The sequence below is a fragment of the Hibiscus syriacus genome, unplaced genomic scaffold (assembly GCF_006381635.1).
Source record: "Hibiscus syriacus cultivar Baekdansim isolate YM2019G1 unplaced genomic scaffold, ASM638163v2 tig00111402_pilon, whole genome shotgun sequence".
Classification (NCBI taxonomy): Eukaryota; Viridiplantae; Streptophyta; class Magnoliopsida; order Malvales; family Malvaceae; genus Hibiscus; species Hibiscus syriacus.
The window spans coordinates 8,034,420-8,048,299 of record NW_024063082.1 but is presented as its reverse complement, the minus strand read 5'-3'; the positions used below and the strand labels follow the sequence as shown (position 1 = coordinate 8,048,299).

Genomic DNA, 13,880 nt, shown 5'->3' with positions numbered 1-13,880 from the left:
CTATATGGGCGAGGAAACCAATAAAAAAGAGAACATGAAGTTGGGGTGTTGGGCCATAAATGGATAATAGTGTGGCTCTTAATTGACATGGCAAAATTTGTTAACATTTACAATACATGTGGTTGCTGTGAAAAGGAGAAAAAGAAAGTTTAAAAAATTAAGTAAAAAGCAAAGTTGGTGACCAATGAAGTGCTACATTCTGATTTGGAAGATCTACTATATCTAAGACTTGTTAAGGGCAAAGGTTTTGTTGTGACAACAAAAGAAAACGATGGAGCCAAATCAAATGAATTAACTAAGTCACTAAAAGGACAATTGAAATCCTATCGTTTTCAATCTTTGTCCCTTATAGAGGGAACCCCTAATTGCCATTGTCTTACAAATATTTATATTCCTAATGTTTTCCTTTTATAGAAATTTAATTTAAGGGCTAGTTTTAACTCTTACTTTATGGGTTGCTAGATTCCTTTTACTTTAAGCCAACATTAAAGACCATTTCAAGGTTGTCAACTAACGAGCATTGAGGGTCCATGATTTTGTGGTTTAATTAAACAGAGATCAAATTTATTAAATTTTGTTGATGAAAATAAGTTTATTTCATTGATTTGTTAGTGGTTCATTTCTTCTGATTTGGAAGGAGAATCGTAATTAATAGAGATTTCACTGTTGATTGTTGGTTTATGAGGGAGGTGAAGACATAAAGGGATATGAGTGAAAAATAATGAAGCTGAGTCCCCCTCTCAGTCGTGACCGAGGGATATTTATAGGGACCTTAATTGATGGTGTGAGAAATGGAATTATTATGATTACTTGTAGGTCAGCAGTTAAATAAATTTGATTGTCAGATATTGAATTTCGTCTTGGTAGGTCACAAACTCACACAGTCCTGTCAGGGGTCTCGTTTATGCAATGTAGCTGGTATAAAGCTTATGGTAATCATGTACTAAGAGAATATGAGTTCTTATAAGTTCTAGTAAGTGGAGGGATCTTTCTAGAGGTTTTGATTGTCGGAGAGCTGATAATTTTTTAAAATCATCTCCAAAAGTATAACAAATGTCATCTTCTAAAAGCGAATAGGTGACCTAATTAAATTAAATACATTTGATTAATGAAGATTAATGATTTTATTATTAAGTTTTAGGTTTGTTTAAGGGGGCAAACAGTTTATTTTATTAATAGACTTAGTTTAATTTGAATCGAGCTTGAACAAAGAAATGTTAATTTTACGCTACTACAACCCAAATGATTATTTAGAAGTTAAGAAAGTTTGCAAGTAATAAGAACATCCTCATGCTATTAAAAACATGGAGGACAATTGTGTTGTCAACCCTCAAAACGTCACGTTTAGCACCAAATAAGATCCTCCATTTCACCAAGGACAACCGAACAATATAAGATCTAACAAACGATAAATTTATAGTTAATTTGAGTCACTAAAATATAAAAGAATTATAATATACATCACTTCTTCGGCAAATATGAATATTTGTTGAAGTAATTAAGAGAAAGTGCATTCGGAATTGAAGTATCACCATTTTTAGCCTCTTCATTCCTCTGGTTCCTTTCTGTATCCAACTTGGATTCTTTTTCATTTTGGAATTCTGAAATTTTCATCAGTTTGGAAATTGAATCTGAACATTGACATGATTCCATTTCTCTTCTTTCGATGGTTTGCAGCTTGCACCAAAGAAAAATCAACATCTACTTGAAGGCAAATTGGAATCCTTATGAATGCCATAGAACTGTTTTGATGCTGCCATACATGTCCCGTCTTCAAAATTTATACTTTGGCAAGTTAAAATGAATATTTAGTTCAATTTGTATACCGAATCTGACATGTCAAAATGAAGCTTGGTCACCACGCCCAAGCTCTTCAACAAATCCATATATGTTTTCGGGGCAAGGTCGGGTTTCAAACTGTTTGCAGGCAACTTTGCTGCAACATTGAGGATGCCTGACAAAGGATTTGTGTATTCCAAAAATGGCATGGAATCGTGAAGTTATGCATAATGGCGTCGTAATAGCTCCTCAAAATGATTAGATGGGCGCTAACCTTTTAGTTTCAACAAAGGCCAAGCAACCTACCCTATGAAAAAAAATTATGAATATTCACTTCAACCTGCATTTTAAAATGTAATTATACTAATTTATACCGCATATACTTGATGATGATTATTAAAGGAAATAGTAAATTGAAACAACTTGCCCAAATTCTGAAGAAAGAGTAAGTTGAAGCAGCAAAGAGAATAACTTTATTTGACAACTATTTTTTCAGAAATAGATCCGTAAATTACATTAGTCATAAAAGATTTCATTTATAATAATATCATAAATATATTTATGATAATCATAAACAAAATATAACGGTGAACGACTAGTGATAATTTGATGATCAAAAATGGACTTGGAAAACTTAGAGAGTATCCAAAGTTGACGAATGTAAAATCAATTCCCTCAATCGTCTCATCCTAACATCACTAGAAATATTGAGAGAGGACAAAGGACTGATCATCATAAAGAAACTACGGCCCCAGAAAAAAATACGACCAAGGAATGACATCGCGAGTTCAAGAAGCAGATAGATAATGAAATATCCACTCAATGCATTAGACTCATTATAATAAATTTCAAGCCTAATAAAGTGATTAAATGTGAATATTTGAAAAAGGGGCATTAACTTTGATTCTTATCTTTTCCAAATGCAATTATTTGAGCCAATTAGATGCTAACTAGGGATGAACATAAATCATAGGTGGGAGGGGTAATTGCCCCTTTTACTTACACTAATGAAAGGAGAATTACATCCGCAAAATCCATAGATAATGGGTTTGTATCATTTGTTTGTTTATTATCATGTAGTTTTTCATAATTTATTTTTAATAGTTGCAACTCGTTTGTATATATATATATATATATATATATATATATATATATATATATATATATCATTCGCCTTGGAAGTGTTGCTATCCTTATTGAACCGATTTGTGTTTATTGAAAGCTTGATATTATATATATGGTGAATGAATCTGAGGAAGTTTTTTTTTTTTTTGTCCTTTAGATTTTGTTGAGGTTGTGATATTTAGGCAGTGAAGAGAAAATTATAAGCAGACATGAACACTATTGAAACGAGGGGCCCTTTTCTCCGAGGGTTTCGACAAAGGAAGAGAGAGAAATGGAAAGAGATGGAGAAAAGAGAGAGAGAAAAAGGTGGTAGGGCATTTGGGGAAAAAAAGGAAATTAGAAAGTTTTTGGAGTAAATTAGATATAAAATTGTTGTTTAAGTATCTATTTGTTATTTTAGTAATAATTTAGAAATAAAATTAAATATTAACTTTTTTTGTTAATATTGTCATCTCATTAATTTAACGAGGATGACGGTAAAGTGACATTTTGTTAAAAATTGATAACGGTAGTGGCCAATTTGTTAATTTTAAAACATTAATTTGTGTAGTTTAGACTTTTTTTTTCAAAATAATAACCGTTTCCTCTGACCGGGTAAGAACTGTTGTTTTTTGGGTCTACGGTTTCTCAATTTTGTCACGTTCAAGACGACTCACAATTTATGAGGCTTCACAATTTTGTCAAAGAAGAACAAGGCCATCAGTGTCGAATTCAACACGCCATTTGACCCAATAACAAAAGCACAATGTGATTTGTATTCTTAACGTTCGCCTTTTTATAGGGATTTCTTTCGCTACAGATCATTGGACTCGCTTTTTTTTTTGGTACGATTAAACATTCAGCCAATCCCCTTCTCTATGATGTGTATTTCCTATGTATGAAATCCCTTCCAATTTTATTTTAAAATAGTCTGATATAGATTATGAAATAATATTTATTTTAAATATTTTTTAATTATTGACGATGTATTCACACTCTGCATATACGATTATTCAAATCCAAAACCTTAAAATAAAAAATGTTCCCATTAACCACTTGATTATAAGAAGTTAACATATCATGGTTTTCTCTTTGAACAAAAATCTTCACATTAATAACAACAAAAAGACTACACTAACAAAAATCCTCACATTAATAACAACAAAAAGATAGTTAAATGGGGAAGCTGATAATTTAGCTAAAATGGGTATAGGCTAGTGTAAGGTCAGGTGCTTTGGTTTGGTGAGGTGGATGTTTAAATGGGATCTTTTGTAATAATTCTGATCTGTACCTCGATGTATTATTATGTTTAGCAATAAAATTTTGGGTACTTTTTTCCTCCTCTCAGTGGCCGTTGAGTTTTTAGGAGCTTGATGGTTATGAAGGGGTTTTTTTTAATGAGGTCCTATTCTTATAAAAAAAATAACAATAAAAAGATCACACTAACAACATTTGCAGGACTTCTGCTTTTATGTTAGGAGATAAACTTATAAAATTTTAAGATAATATGAAATTATAAATTCTAGGAACCAAAACAAATTATCAACCATATATATATATATCCAAACTTTCAAAGAACGACATCCTGGTCTCACCTTTCAAGTATAAGCACTTGAAGAACACTGCAGAGTTTCTGAAAAAACGAGAGTAATGGATTGAGATTCTCACTCGTTAGTTGAGAGCTGTCCTCCATGGTTACCATTGTTTATGATTTTTTTCTCGGTGCTTTTTATCATATATATACCTATGAGGAACAACATGCTTTCTATTCGCCATTGAAGTAAACATCTAACCCAAATATAAACGAGAAGGCTAAACTATTAAAAAAGAGAATTGAAGGTAATCAAATAGATCATTATCTTTGATTTGTACTCAAATAACACCAAAGATCTTTTCTAGTATAATTAGATGTTAAGGCTTCTTAGGTACAAATTACAGCTCAAAAGCTTAGTTGAATGTAAATCAAAGATTAAGAATTTATTTCAGCCGAAGAAATACAAATTTGTAATACGGGGAATGTGAAAATGAAAGAATAGAACTGAAACTATTACTAAGATTGATGATTGATCAATAACCCAGAAGCTGTATACAAAAATCTAACTAAAAACAAATGCCATGAGAATTCTCTCAAACACGAGAACTTGTCAACAGAGAATGCATTAAAATTTCATGATGATTCAACTTCTAAACCATAAAGAACATTAGCATAATTCTCAACATCCCCTTCCCCAAAATACCTTCTTTTGACCTCCAACCACGCGTCCAATGTCAGCAAGCTATCGGAACCGGCCTGATGGCTCTTTCCAATGGCCCTGTTCACCGACAGAGAGTTAGACGCTCGGTCGAGCCCCCCGTACAAGCCAGCGCAGAACCTCATCAAGTGCTTGACGTCGTAGACTCTGTCTCCGAAGAACAAGCGCACGAGGTACAAGAACTCGGTGAGTTGGTAAGATAACAACTGGCCCGTTAAGCACTTCACAAGGTATCCGAAATCGTATGCGCTGTGGAAAGTCACCCACGTAACTTCTTCATTCAAAACGAGTCCCGATGACATCATCAGTTCCGCGAACCGGACCGAGTCGATCCCGAATTCCCGGTTTTTTTCAAAATCTATGCCTTGGCGACGGAGAAGCTCGACGGAATCGTGAGCTTGGGCATCGTTCGCGATATCGAAGTCTCTGAAATTGAATTCCCAGATAAAATAGTTTTCCGTGCCGAGATCTGGTAAATTTCCGTTACCGTCCGAGAGAGTTAAACCTAGTTGGATCATCTTCAGCATGTCGACGTTTGCTTTGAGACTTTTATAATGCGCTTGGACGTCAGCCGGCCGTACGTAGTGGGCGCCGCCGCCTGAGGAATTTGGCCTGATAACAACGCCAGGGAACTCCGTGTCCATTGAGACGATCGGAAAGTCGTCGACGATGGATCTGATCATCTTGAATTCGTATTCCACATTGTGAGACCATACGGATCGGATCACGACCGACTTTCGTAAAGGTAGTTTATCTGACATTTTCACCGAAATCTCCCTTGTATTTTCTTGGATATAAATTTTGATTTAAAGTGTTTTATAGGATTTAGGTTTCAATTTGGGGAAAAAGATTGAAAGAAAATTGACGCAAGGGGAAAGGTATTTGTAGACAGTAGGAGACGGTTTACTCATATTTAAAATTTTTAATTAATGATTAATAATTAATTCATTATTATTTGATACATGTCAATTAATTTATCATATATTCTTAGTAATTATTTAAATAAATAAATAAACATATATTTAAATTGTTTATATAATATATCAATTAATTAATATTAATTAATCAACTAATTAAAAAAGGTGGATATAAGGAAAGATGTGTGGAATTAATTTAGGGTAGTTGAATTTGAATTCGAATATTTAAAAGAAATGGGAGGAAAGAATTAAAAATTTGATTTAACAAGTTAAAGTTAAATTATAACCTTGATTTGCACTCAATGTCGGCGCAAACAACTTTTGGCAGCCGCCCGCCTCAATCAACCAAAGCATGGAAACCGTGTTCCACCGCTACTTCCAAACCCTAACACACTTCCCAAAGTACTTTTTTTAATCTTTAAAACAAAAAAATCATTATTAATATATATATATATTTTTAAAAAACATTATTAATATATATTCTTTTCAATATTTTGCCTTGGGTTTTAGTTAAGGTTGTCTGAAGTATCATTTTTGTTTGATAGTTATATGTTTCGGTATCATATGTTTTGTTGCATCGTTTAATTTTTTATTTAAAAATATATATATGTTAACATTTAAATATCAAGTTTTTTTTAATAAAATTGTTTAAATTTTAAAAGTACTAATTAAATTTAATAATAATGAAAATGATTGTACACAGCTGGTATCAATAACAGTCGCGAGGAAGAAGACGTAGAAACGCATAAAGCATGAAGTAAGATTGGGTTTTTGTTAAAAAGCTTCTTTTAGTTGTTGTTAAGAAAGGAAACAAAATTGTCCCTATTTTCTCTAATATCAACAACCATGCAAATCATAGACAAACGCAAGATTTTATGTTAGTATATAAAATTTGTATAGGAAACGAAGTTATAAAATTTTAAATATCAACGGTAATGCTATTAATCAAATGGAAGCCGTTCAACAGAGTTTTGACAAAAAGGATTGAAGAGATGAAGCCAAAGATAAGTAATTGGAGAAGCTTTTTTTTTTCCAGAGCATTCCCCATTTTGTTCTTAATGCAAGGATCAAACAACCATTACAAACTATATATTGCATTTCTACGAATGCAATTCGATCCAGGATAATATCGAATATGATCTCGAGAGCTAGAAGTAGGTACCCTCGGCTGGTTGGACCAACTTTCGGTTATGGGGGAAAGCCATCTCCTTCTTCAGCTGTGTCAGAATATCCTCCATTGTATACTCCCTCTGCCAATTAGCAATGAGTCCAAACTTCTTCGGTTCCACCTGTTGCCATTCCATACCATCAAATTCTAAGTCATTGTGTTTTCTCTCATAATACTATGGAACTATATGAATATACAGGTGATTTAAGAAATTAACCAACCAACGAAAAGCAAAAAAAAGATTAACCGACAGAAGTGAAATAAATAAACCGATCATTGCATGACCAAAGAATGTAGCATTATTAGTATATACCACTCCGGTTTCATGGTTAACACTAGTCATGTTGATCCTTGAATGAAAACGGACACTTGGCGGCTTCTCAGGATAATCTTTATCACAAAACAGCTTCAGTTGATAGATTCGGCCCTCGTGTACCGTCTAAGAACAGGAAAAAAGAATCAACATAAAGAAAGAAACAGAAAAGCATGTACAAAATGATAGCTTCCAAAATCCCCCAGCAAAAAACACAGTTACTCCAAAATCCCACCAGAACAAGCTTTAAGTTCTCTGTTTCTATGAAATGTTGAGTTTAATAACCGGTGCTTTGTCTACGATTGTTCATATATATAATAAGTTTCATCTACAGGAAAAACATTAAAATATGTTCACTTAAAAATATGCAATTACATTATGAGGACCAATAATGGTGCCAGTCCAAGAGCGCATGTAAATATCATCTCCATCATCCATTCCATAGCTCACAGTACCATCTCCAATACCTTTTTCTCCACGTTCAAGCTCCTCCAGCAATCTGAAGTTCCGAGGCACTGTAAAATGAGAGTATAAAACTCAATAAAGGGCATGATCATTATGCTAATCACACAAAAAGTTCTAACATTGGATTCAACGCCAATAGAATTTCAGTCTCCAAGAAAAGTTTATGAAAAGTAATTGATTATGCAAGCATGATTAACGGCTCCATGCCTACAAATAATCACATTACAACTGCCATAGATTAATTATGTGTCTCACTTAGATTCAAGGATCACAAGCTTGTATCGGTTTCATTTTATTCAAACTATACTTATTCTAAAACCACAAAAACAATCCCAAGAGATTCATTGGTAATAACACTTTATGATAAACTTATTTATAGCCCCGTATGAATAAGCAAAAGAAACATAATTACTGCCTTTTCAACCTACATAATTCGACTTGTAGACATTTCAAATAACGTGCAGATTACAACTCCAACAACTGCAAAGTAGCAACATCTTCATACAGCAAAAGAACTTCGTAATCATCAACGCCCATCTATTGTAGTTTTAAGAGAGAAAAAAGTTGCAATACACACAAAAAATGCGCATTTATATGTTCTTTGATTCAATATTTTACTTGCAAAACATATTCAACCACAATTAGAACATAAACGATTAAATATTCATATAAGATTCACATAGCACGAGGTTTTTCATGAAAAATCACAATTAATAAACTAAATTACATTCATAATGAAACTAAAAATGCTTTAAATTGTTCGATAGATACCCAAGATAAGCAAAAAAAAAACTTTACACCGAATATAACAGAAATGAAATCAATTCAAAAGCAAATATAAAAATTAAAAGCCACCAAGAACTTGAAATGAATTAATAAACCTATAAAACAATAGAAAAACTAAGGGAACCCTTTAAATTTCTTATCTTAATCTACATAAATTGTCCAGACCCATTAATAATAAATGATTATACAAGCAAGAAGATAAAAAAACAAAATCAAGAGGAAAAAAACCCAATAATAGACTCTAAGGAAGAATAACAGAAAGGCAAGATCGAGTCGACAAACAAAGGGGGGAGAAAATTATAAAGAGATGGGTGAAAGGGGAGCAAAGGGGCTAACCCACGACACTCGATCCTCCTGAGCCAAGCGTCATGGGTGATTCACTGGAGGTTTTCTTCTTAATGGGTTTTTAGAGATCTGATCGGGAAGGTAGGAAAAGTGGAAGATATAGAAGTCAAGAGGGGAGAATCTGGAGAAAGAAAGTCGATGAAAAGCAAAGCTGGCATGAGACCCGAATCCGACTGGTTTCAGATTGACTCGATCTTATTCCGTCAGATTTTTTTTTAAATTCTGGTTCGGATTGGAATTTTTTTAAGGTGATGTTTGGTCGATTTGAATTCGGATTTAGGTGAAAAATATTCAATCCGATTGATCTAGAAAAAATATAATTTTATCTTATATATTTAATAATAATTATAATAATACCCTTTATATATTATTTTTAATTAAGTCACTATTTTTATTGAATAAAAATATTATTTTTTATTATTTTGGGTCGAGTCGGGCTGTATTCGGATTTTCTCTAAATAAATCAGGTCGGGTAGAGTATATATATTTTTCGGGTCGAGTCGGTGAAGGATATAAAATTTTCAAGTCGAGTCCGGTTGGCCGAAACCCGACCCAAACTCAACCCATGCTCATCCCGTATGGGGGAGATAAATGGGTTATTTTATCATATTTTTCTATTAATATGATAAATGAATAAAATAAATTTAGATTATATATACATAAGATAAGATCATATTATACAATGTGTACAAATTTTTAATTTTATTTATATTTAAGACTGTTGGATAAGTGAAATATATGGTTGAGATAACAGTAATAAATAAAAAAATATTCACTGGAAAAAAATAAAGAGTCAATCTAAAATATTTATTTTCACTTATCCATCAATCATAAATCTATAAAAATAAAACAAAATTCTTAATCTATTTATAATGCAGGTACATATTATATAGATGATTATTTAAATTTAAATATTCTAAAAAGAACATTAATCTATTTTATCATTGAAATTACTCCAAAAAAAATTAAGATGATATATTTCAAATAAATATATATACGTATATATAAAATCCTTGGATAATATGCTGGGGGGGGGGGGGAAATTGACTTATTTAGTGTGTTTGAAAAAATCATTTGTTGGGATAGACTTGTTGCTATGGTATTTTGAAAAGATGTCGGACCAGTCGGTATTTTGAAAAAAATGTCTGAATCATTTGATGTCTCAATTATATGAACATAGGAAAATGATATATCTTTCGTATATTTTTTTAAAACGTCGATTGATTTAGACATTTTAAAAAAATATTATAACAAATACTTCATTTCAATAAATAAACTTTTTCATCCTAAAAACACTTTCTTTTTCAACACAATGTAAAGAATTTTGTCAACTTATTTCAAATCTGTTTACGAATTAAACTAATAGTCCAAATTCAATTACAATCCAACTCAGAACCCTTAAATCATTTAACCATTTACCCAACAACAGAATCCAATTACATTAGAAAAGGTAGTCATTACATCAATTAACCCAATAACCCAAATTAAATCTAATTGAACCCACTCAAAAAGAAAATGAACAACACATAGTGGAATTAGATTTTCATTTTTCATCTGATATACTACGATTCCCCTTTCATTGCTCTCAACGCTCTCAAATACTCTTGCATTTATGTGTTCTAATGGTCCTTTTCAAATCTAATAATACCTCATCCCTTCATGCCTAATTGTCCCTTCTATTAAATGTGTGTTAATATTTTTTTTGGAAATAAATGGATTGTAGCGATCGTTGACGATTTATCCCTTTTAATTTAGATGATAGATTTATAACTGATGGTCGATTGAATTTGATAAACGATTTTCTCTATTTATTGATAAGGAAAGAAGAAGAATCATAAAAATCGTAGGTTTATGATGGTTATTCATAGATTGATACACTAAATAATTTATTGTTAAATAATAGATTGGTCACATCATGAAGTCCAGGGGCGGAATATAAGAGGGGCATGTGGGGGTAATGGTCCCTCCAAAAATTGAAAAATTATAGTTTAGTCCCTTAATTTTTGAAAAAATAAATTTGGCCCCCACAAAATTTTAAAAATTCAGATTAAGCTTTAAATTTTTTGAATATTCTTCATTAAACCCTCCCATAATTTTAAAAAAAATCTCATTAAGTCTCTAAAATTTTCAAAAATTTTAACTATACTCCATTTAAAAAAGAGTAAATTTAAACCTTCAAAAAATTTGAAATTTTATTTAAACCTCTAATTTTTTTAAAATTACAAGTTGTCCCACCCCTAAATTATATTCTCAAGTTCTGCCACTAATGAAGTCGTAATTGACCAGAGGATATAAGACGTTGGAAGACGTCTGCAAGAGATGTAATAATATCATGTACTTGAATCTAGAAAAAATATAGTTTATCTAATAATATATATTTAGGTCGAAGACCTCCGGCAGTCAGAATTATGAATTGCCCACCGTGGGACTCGATCCCACGACCACAATGTTAAAAGCCTTGCGCTCTACCAACTGAGTTGAACGGACAATTCATTTTATATAATTACATATCAACCATAAATAGTGAAGCTGAATAAAAAATGAAGAATAACCAATATTTTAAATAAAAAAGAATATAGGAACTTAATTTTATAAGAATATAGTATATAGACTAAATTTTAAATTTTAGAATACTATAGAAACTTTTGATATATTTAAACCTATATATTATAACAAAATTTGTGCAGGTGCAGTTAAAGCAGTTCATATGGTAATCTGCTAAAGAGGGAAAACAACCTCAAAACCAGACCAAAGCGGTTCACGTAATAGATTTGTATTTGTTTTGAGGGTTTGTGCTAGTTTTTTCTTATTCCTCTTTTTTTTAATCTCCTTTAATTTCTCTTCTTCTTTATTTTTGTGATCGGTGATAATATTAGTTTTAGTGTTTATCGTCGACAGTTTGTATTTATTATTTATTATTATTTTATTATAGTGTATAATTACTTTTTTCTCACTTTTAAATTTTTAATACTTTTATGACACGTTTTCCTCTATATTTATAATACGTTTTTTGCGTTCGGTCGTTGTTTTCATTTTTTTCTTTTTTTCAGGGTTAAATTTGACATTGTCACCACTGATTAAGATAATGTTTATTTGTTATCATGTTGATCTTCTCTGCTTTGGATATTCGGATTGAATTTATAAATGTGATCTGTATTCATTGATAGTTTTTTCACGTTGCTTAACTCTTTCCCTATGCCATGCTCCACTTTGGAAAAAGAAGTAAAAAAAAAATGGAGCATAAATCGCGAAATAAAGGAAAAGATCTCTCGCACTAAAAGTCCTAATGGACCAACATTAATGGATTCCAAATCTAAGTCTTTCCCGTCTTAACGTTGGTGGTTGTTGCAGTATCATGGAGGAAATCAAGCAGAACAGTGCTTTTGCATTTGGGGCATTTCGGGTCATCATCTGAAAGCATCACGTACATAAAAGCACTTCGGGCAACCTACCAGAACCATGGCCGACGACTTCACCTCGGGGCTGCTTGAATATCCGACGGTATCGGTCATGTTTACATCGTTTAACTCAAGCTTGGGACCGTTTCTTCGACTCATCTTTTTGTATGTAATAATATAAGTATAGGTTAACCTGAAAAACAAAAGAATTCAGTTCAATGTACCTCCATATAGAGATTGAAGGTAAAGGAAGCTTGGATTGCTGAGGGATTTTGAAGTAGAAAGAGCAAATATATATAAGGGAAGAAATTGAGGGAGAGAAATGGAGCTTAATAATTAAGAGCATTCAAAGCTTTTATGGTTAAAACCCCATTTTTTTCTTTGAAACCAATCAAAAAAGGCCAACTAATAATTTAATTTCAAACAACAAATAAATTTAATGGCAACCACTGAAATGAAAGAATAGCACCTAAATCCAATTTATATGGCCCAACAGAACTCAGATAACCAAAAATGAATAATACCAACATATATATATATATATATTAATGGCAGCATCACCAATTTCATAGGGAAGTTTTTGGTTAAAATTGTGCTGAAATAATTTTTTAGTCATTAAAGTTTAAAAAACTATAAAATAGTTATTAAATTTTATCATAATATTATATAAAATAGTTATTAAACATGTCAAGCTATTAAAAAATGTCTCTTAAATTTATCATTATCTTATAACATGCAATGACCATTTTATAACAATTCAATAAATTTAATGATTATTTTATAATTTCTAAAGTTTTAGTGACTTAATAAATAATTTCAAATAGTGATCATTGTGTATTTTACACAAAATTTTAATAAAAAATAATTTATCAATAATAAAATGGGTTGTTAGTTTGGTTTCCTAACATAAATATTCAATTGTCCAAGAATTTCTCTCATTTATAATCAATTAACTCCCTTCTGACTTACTGAATTGTCAAAATAAATATTTGTAGATGTTGAAGATTTAAAATACAAAATGAATCACCAAATCAATAAATTTAGTCATTTAATGCATTTAACTTAATAAAGGAATTTCATTTTCTTTAGAATTATTAGAGTGAAAATTTGAACCGTTCAAGTGAAATATAGTTTTTATTTTGAAAGCAAATTATTATATTACAAAAAGAGTAAAATCCATAAATGGTCTTTGAACTTTTAGAGTATTTATATTTCGACCACTGGATTTTTAAAACATACAATACAATCAATAAACTTTTAATTTACTTTCATTATCATCACTCCAGTCAACTATCGTTAATAAAAACTAACGTCACAACTAAAATTCCCTCCTAAAAAAACCCGAAAGTCTTA

The 13,880-nt window shown here is 31.3% G+C and overlaps 2 protein-coding genes across 2 annotated transcripts; both read right to left on the bottom strand.

Annotated features, from left to right (window-relative positions):
• Window positions 1-1,048: 1,048 nt before the first annotated feature.
• On the bottom strand, window positions 1,049-6,036 carry LOC120161748 (probable CCR4-associated factor 1 homolog 11). The gene is made up of 2 exons (XM_039171960.1): window positions 5,019-6,036; window positions 1,049-1,060 (listed from the first exon to the last, which is right to left on the bottom strand). Exon 1 carries the CDS (start codon window positions 5,894-5,896, stop codon window positions 5,051-5,053), a length of 846 nt encoding a protein of 281 aa, XP_039027891.1. The 5' UTR covers window positions 5,897-6,036; the 3' UTR covers window positions 1,049-1,060; window positions 5,019-5,050.
• Window positions 6,037-6,993: 957 nt separating this feature from the next.
• LOC120161750 (ubiquitin-conjugating enzyme E2 variant 1D-like) lies at window positions 6,994-9,291 on the bottom strand. Its single transcript, XM_039171963.1, has 4 exons — window positions 9,121-9,291; window positions 7,909-8,048; window positions 7,534-7,659; window positions 6,994-7,341 (listed from the first exon to the last, which is right to left on the bottom strand). Exons 1-4 carry the CDS (start codon window positions 9,152-9,154, stop codon window positions 7,201-7,203), a joined length of 441 nt encoding a protein of 146 aa, XP_039027894.1. The 5' UTR covers window positions 9,155-9,291; the 3' UTR covers window positions 6,994-7,200.
• Window positions 9,292-13,880: the final 4,589 nt, after the last annotated feature.

Excerpts from the sequence above, each read along its gene's own strand:
- LOC120161748 (XM_039171960.1), bottom strand. The coding sequence starts at position 5,896 with ATGTCAGATAAACTACCTTTACGAAAGTCGGTCGTGATCCGATCCGTA.
- LOC120161750 (XM_039171963.1), bottom strand. The coding sequence starts at position 9,154 with ATGACGCTTGGCTCAGGAGGATCGAGTGTCGTGG. Across the intron at positions 8,049-9,120 it reads AGGAGGATCGAGTGTCGTGG|TGCCTCGGAACTTCAGATTG; the intron begins GTTAGCCCCTTT and ends CTCATTTTACAG. Across the intron at positions 7,342-7,533 it reads TTAACCATGAAACCGGAGTG|GTGGAACCGAAGAAGTTTGG; the intron begins GTATATACTAAT and ends GAATGGCAACAG.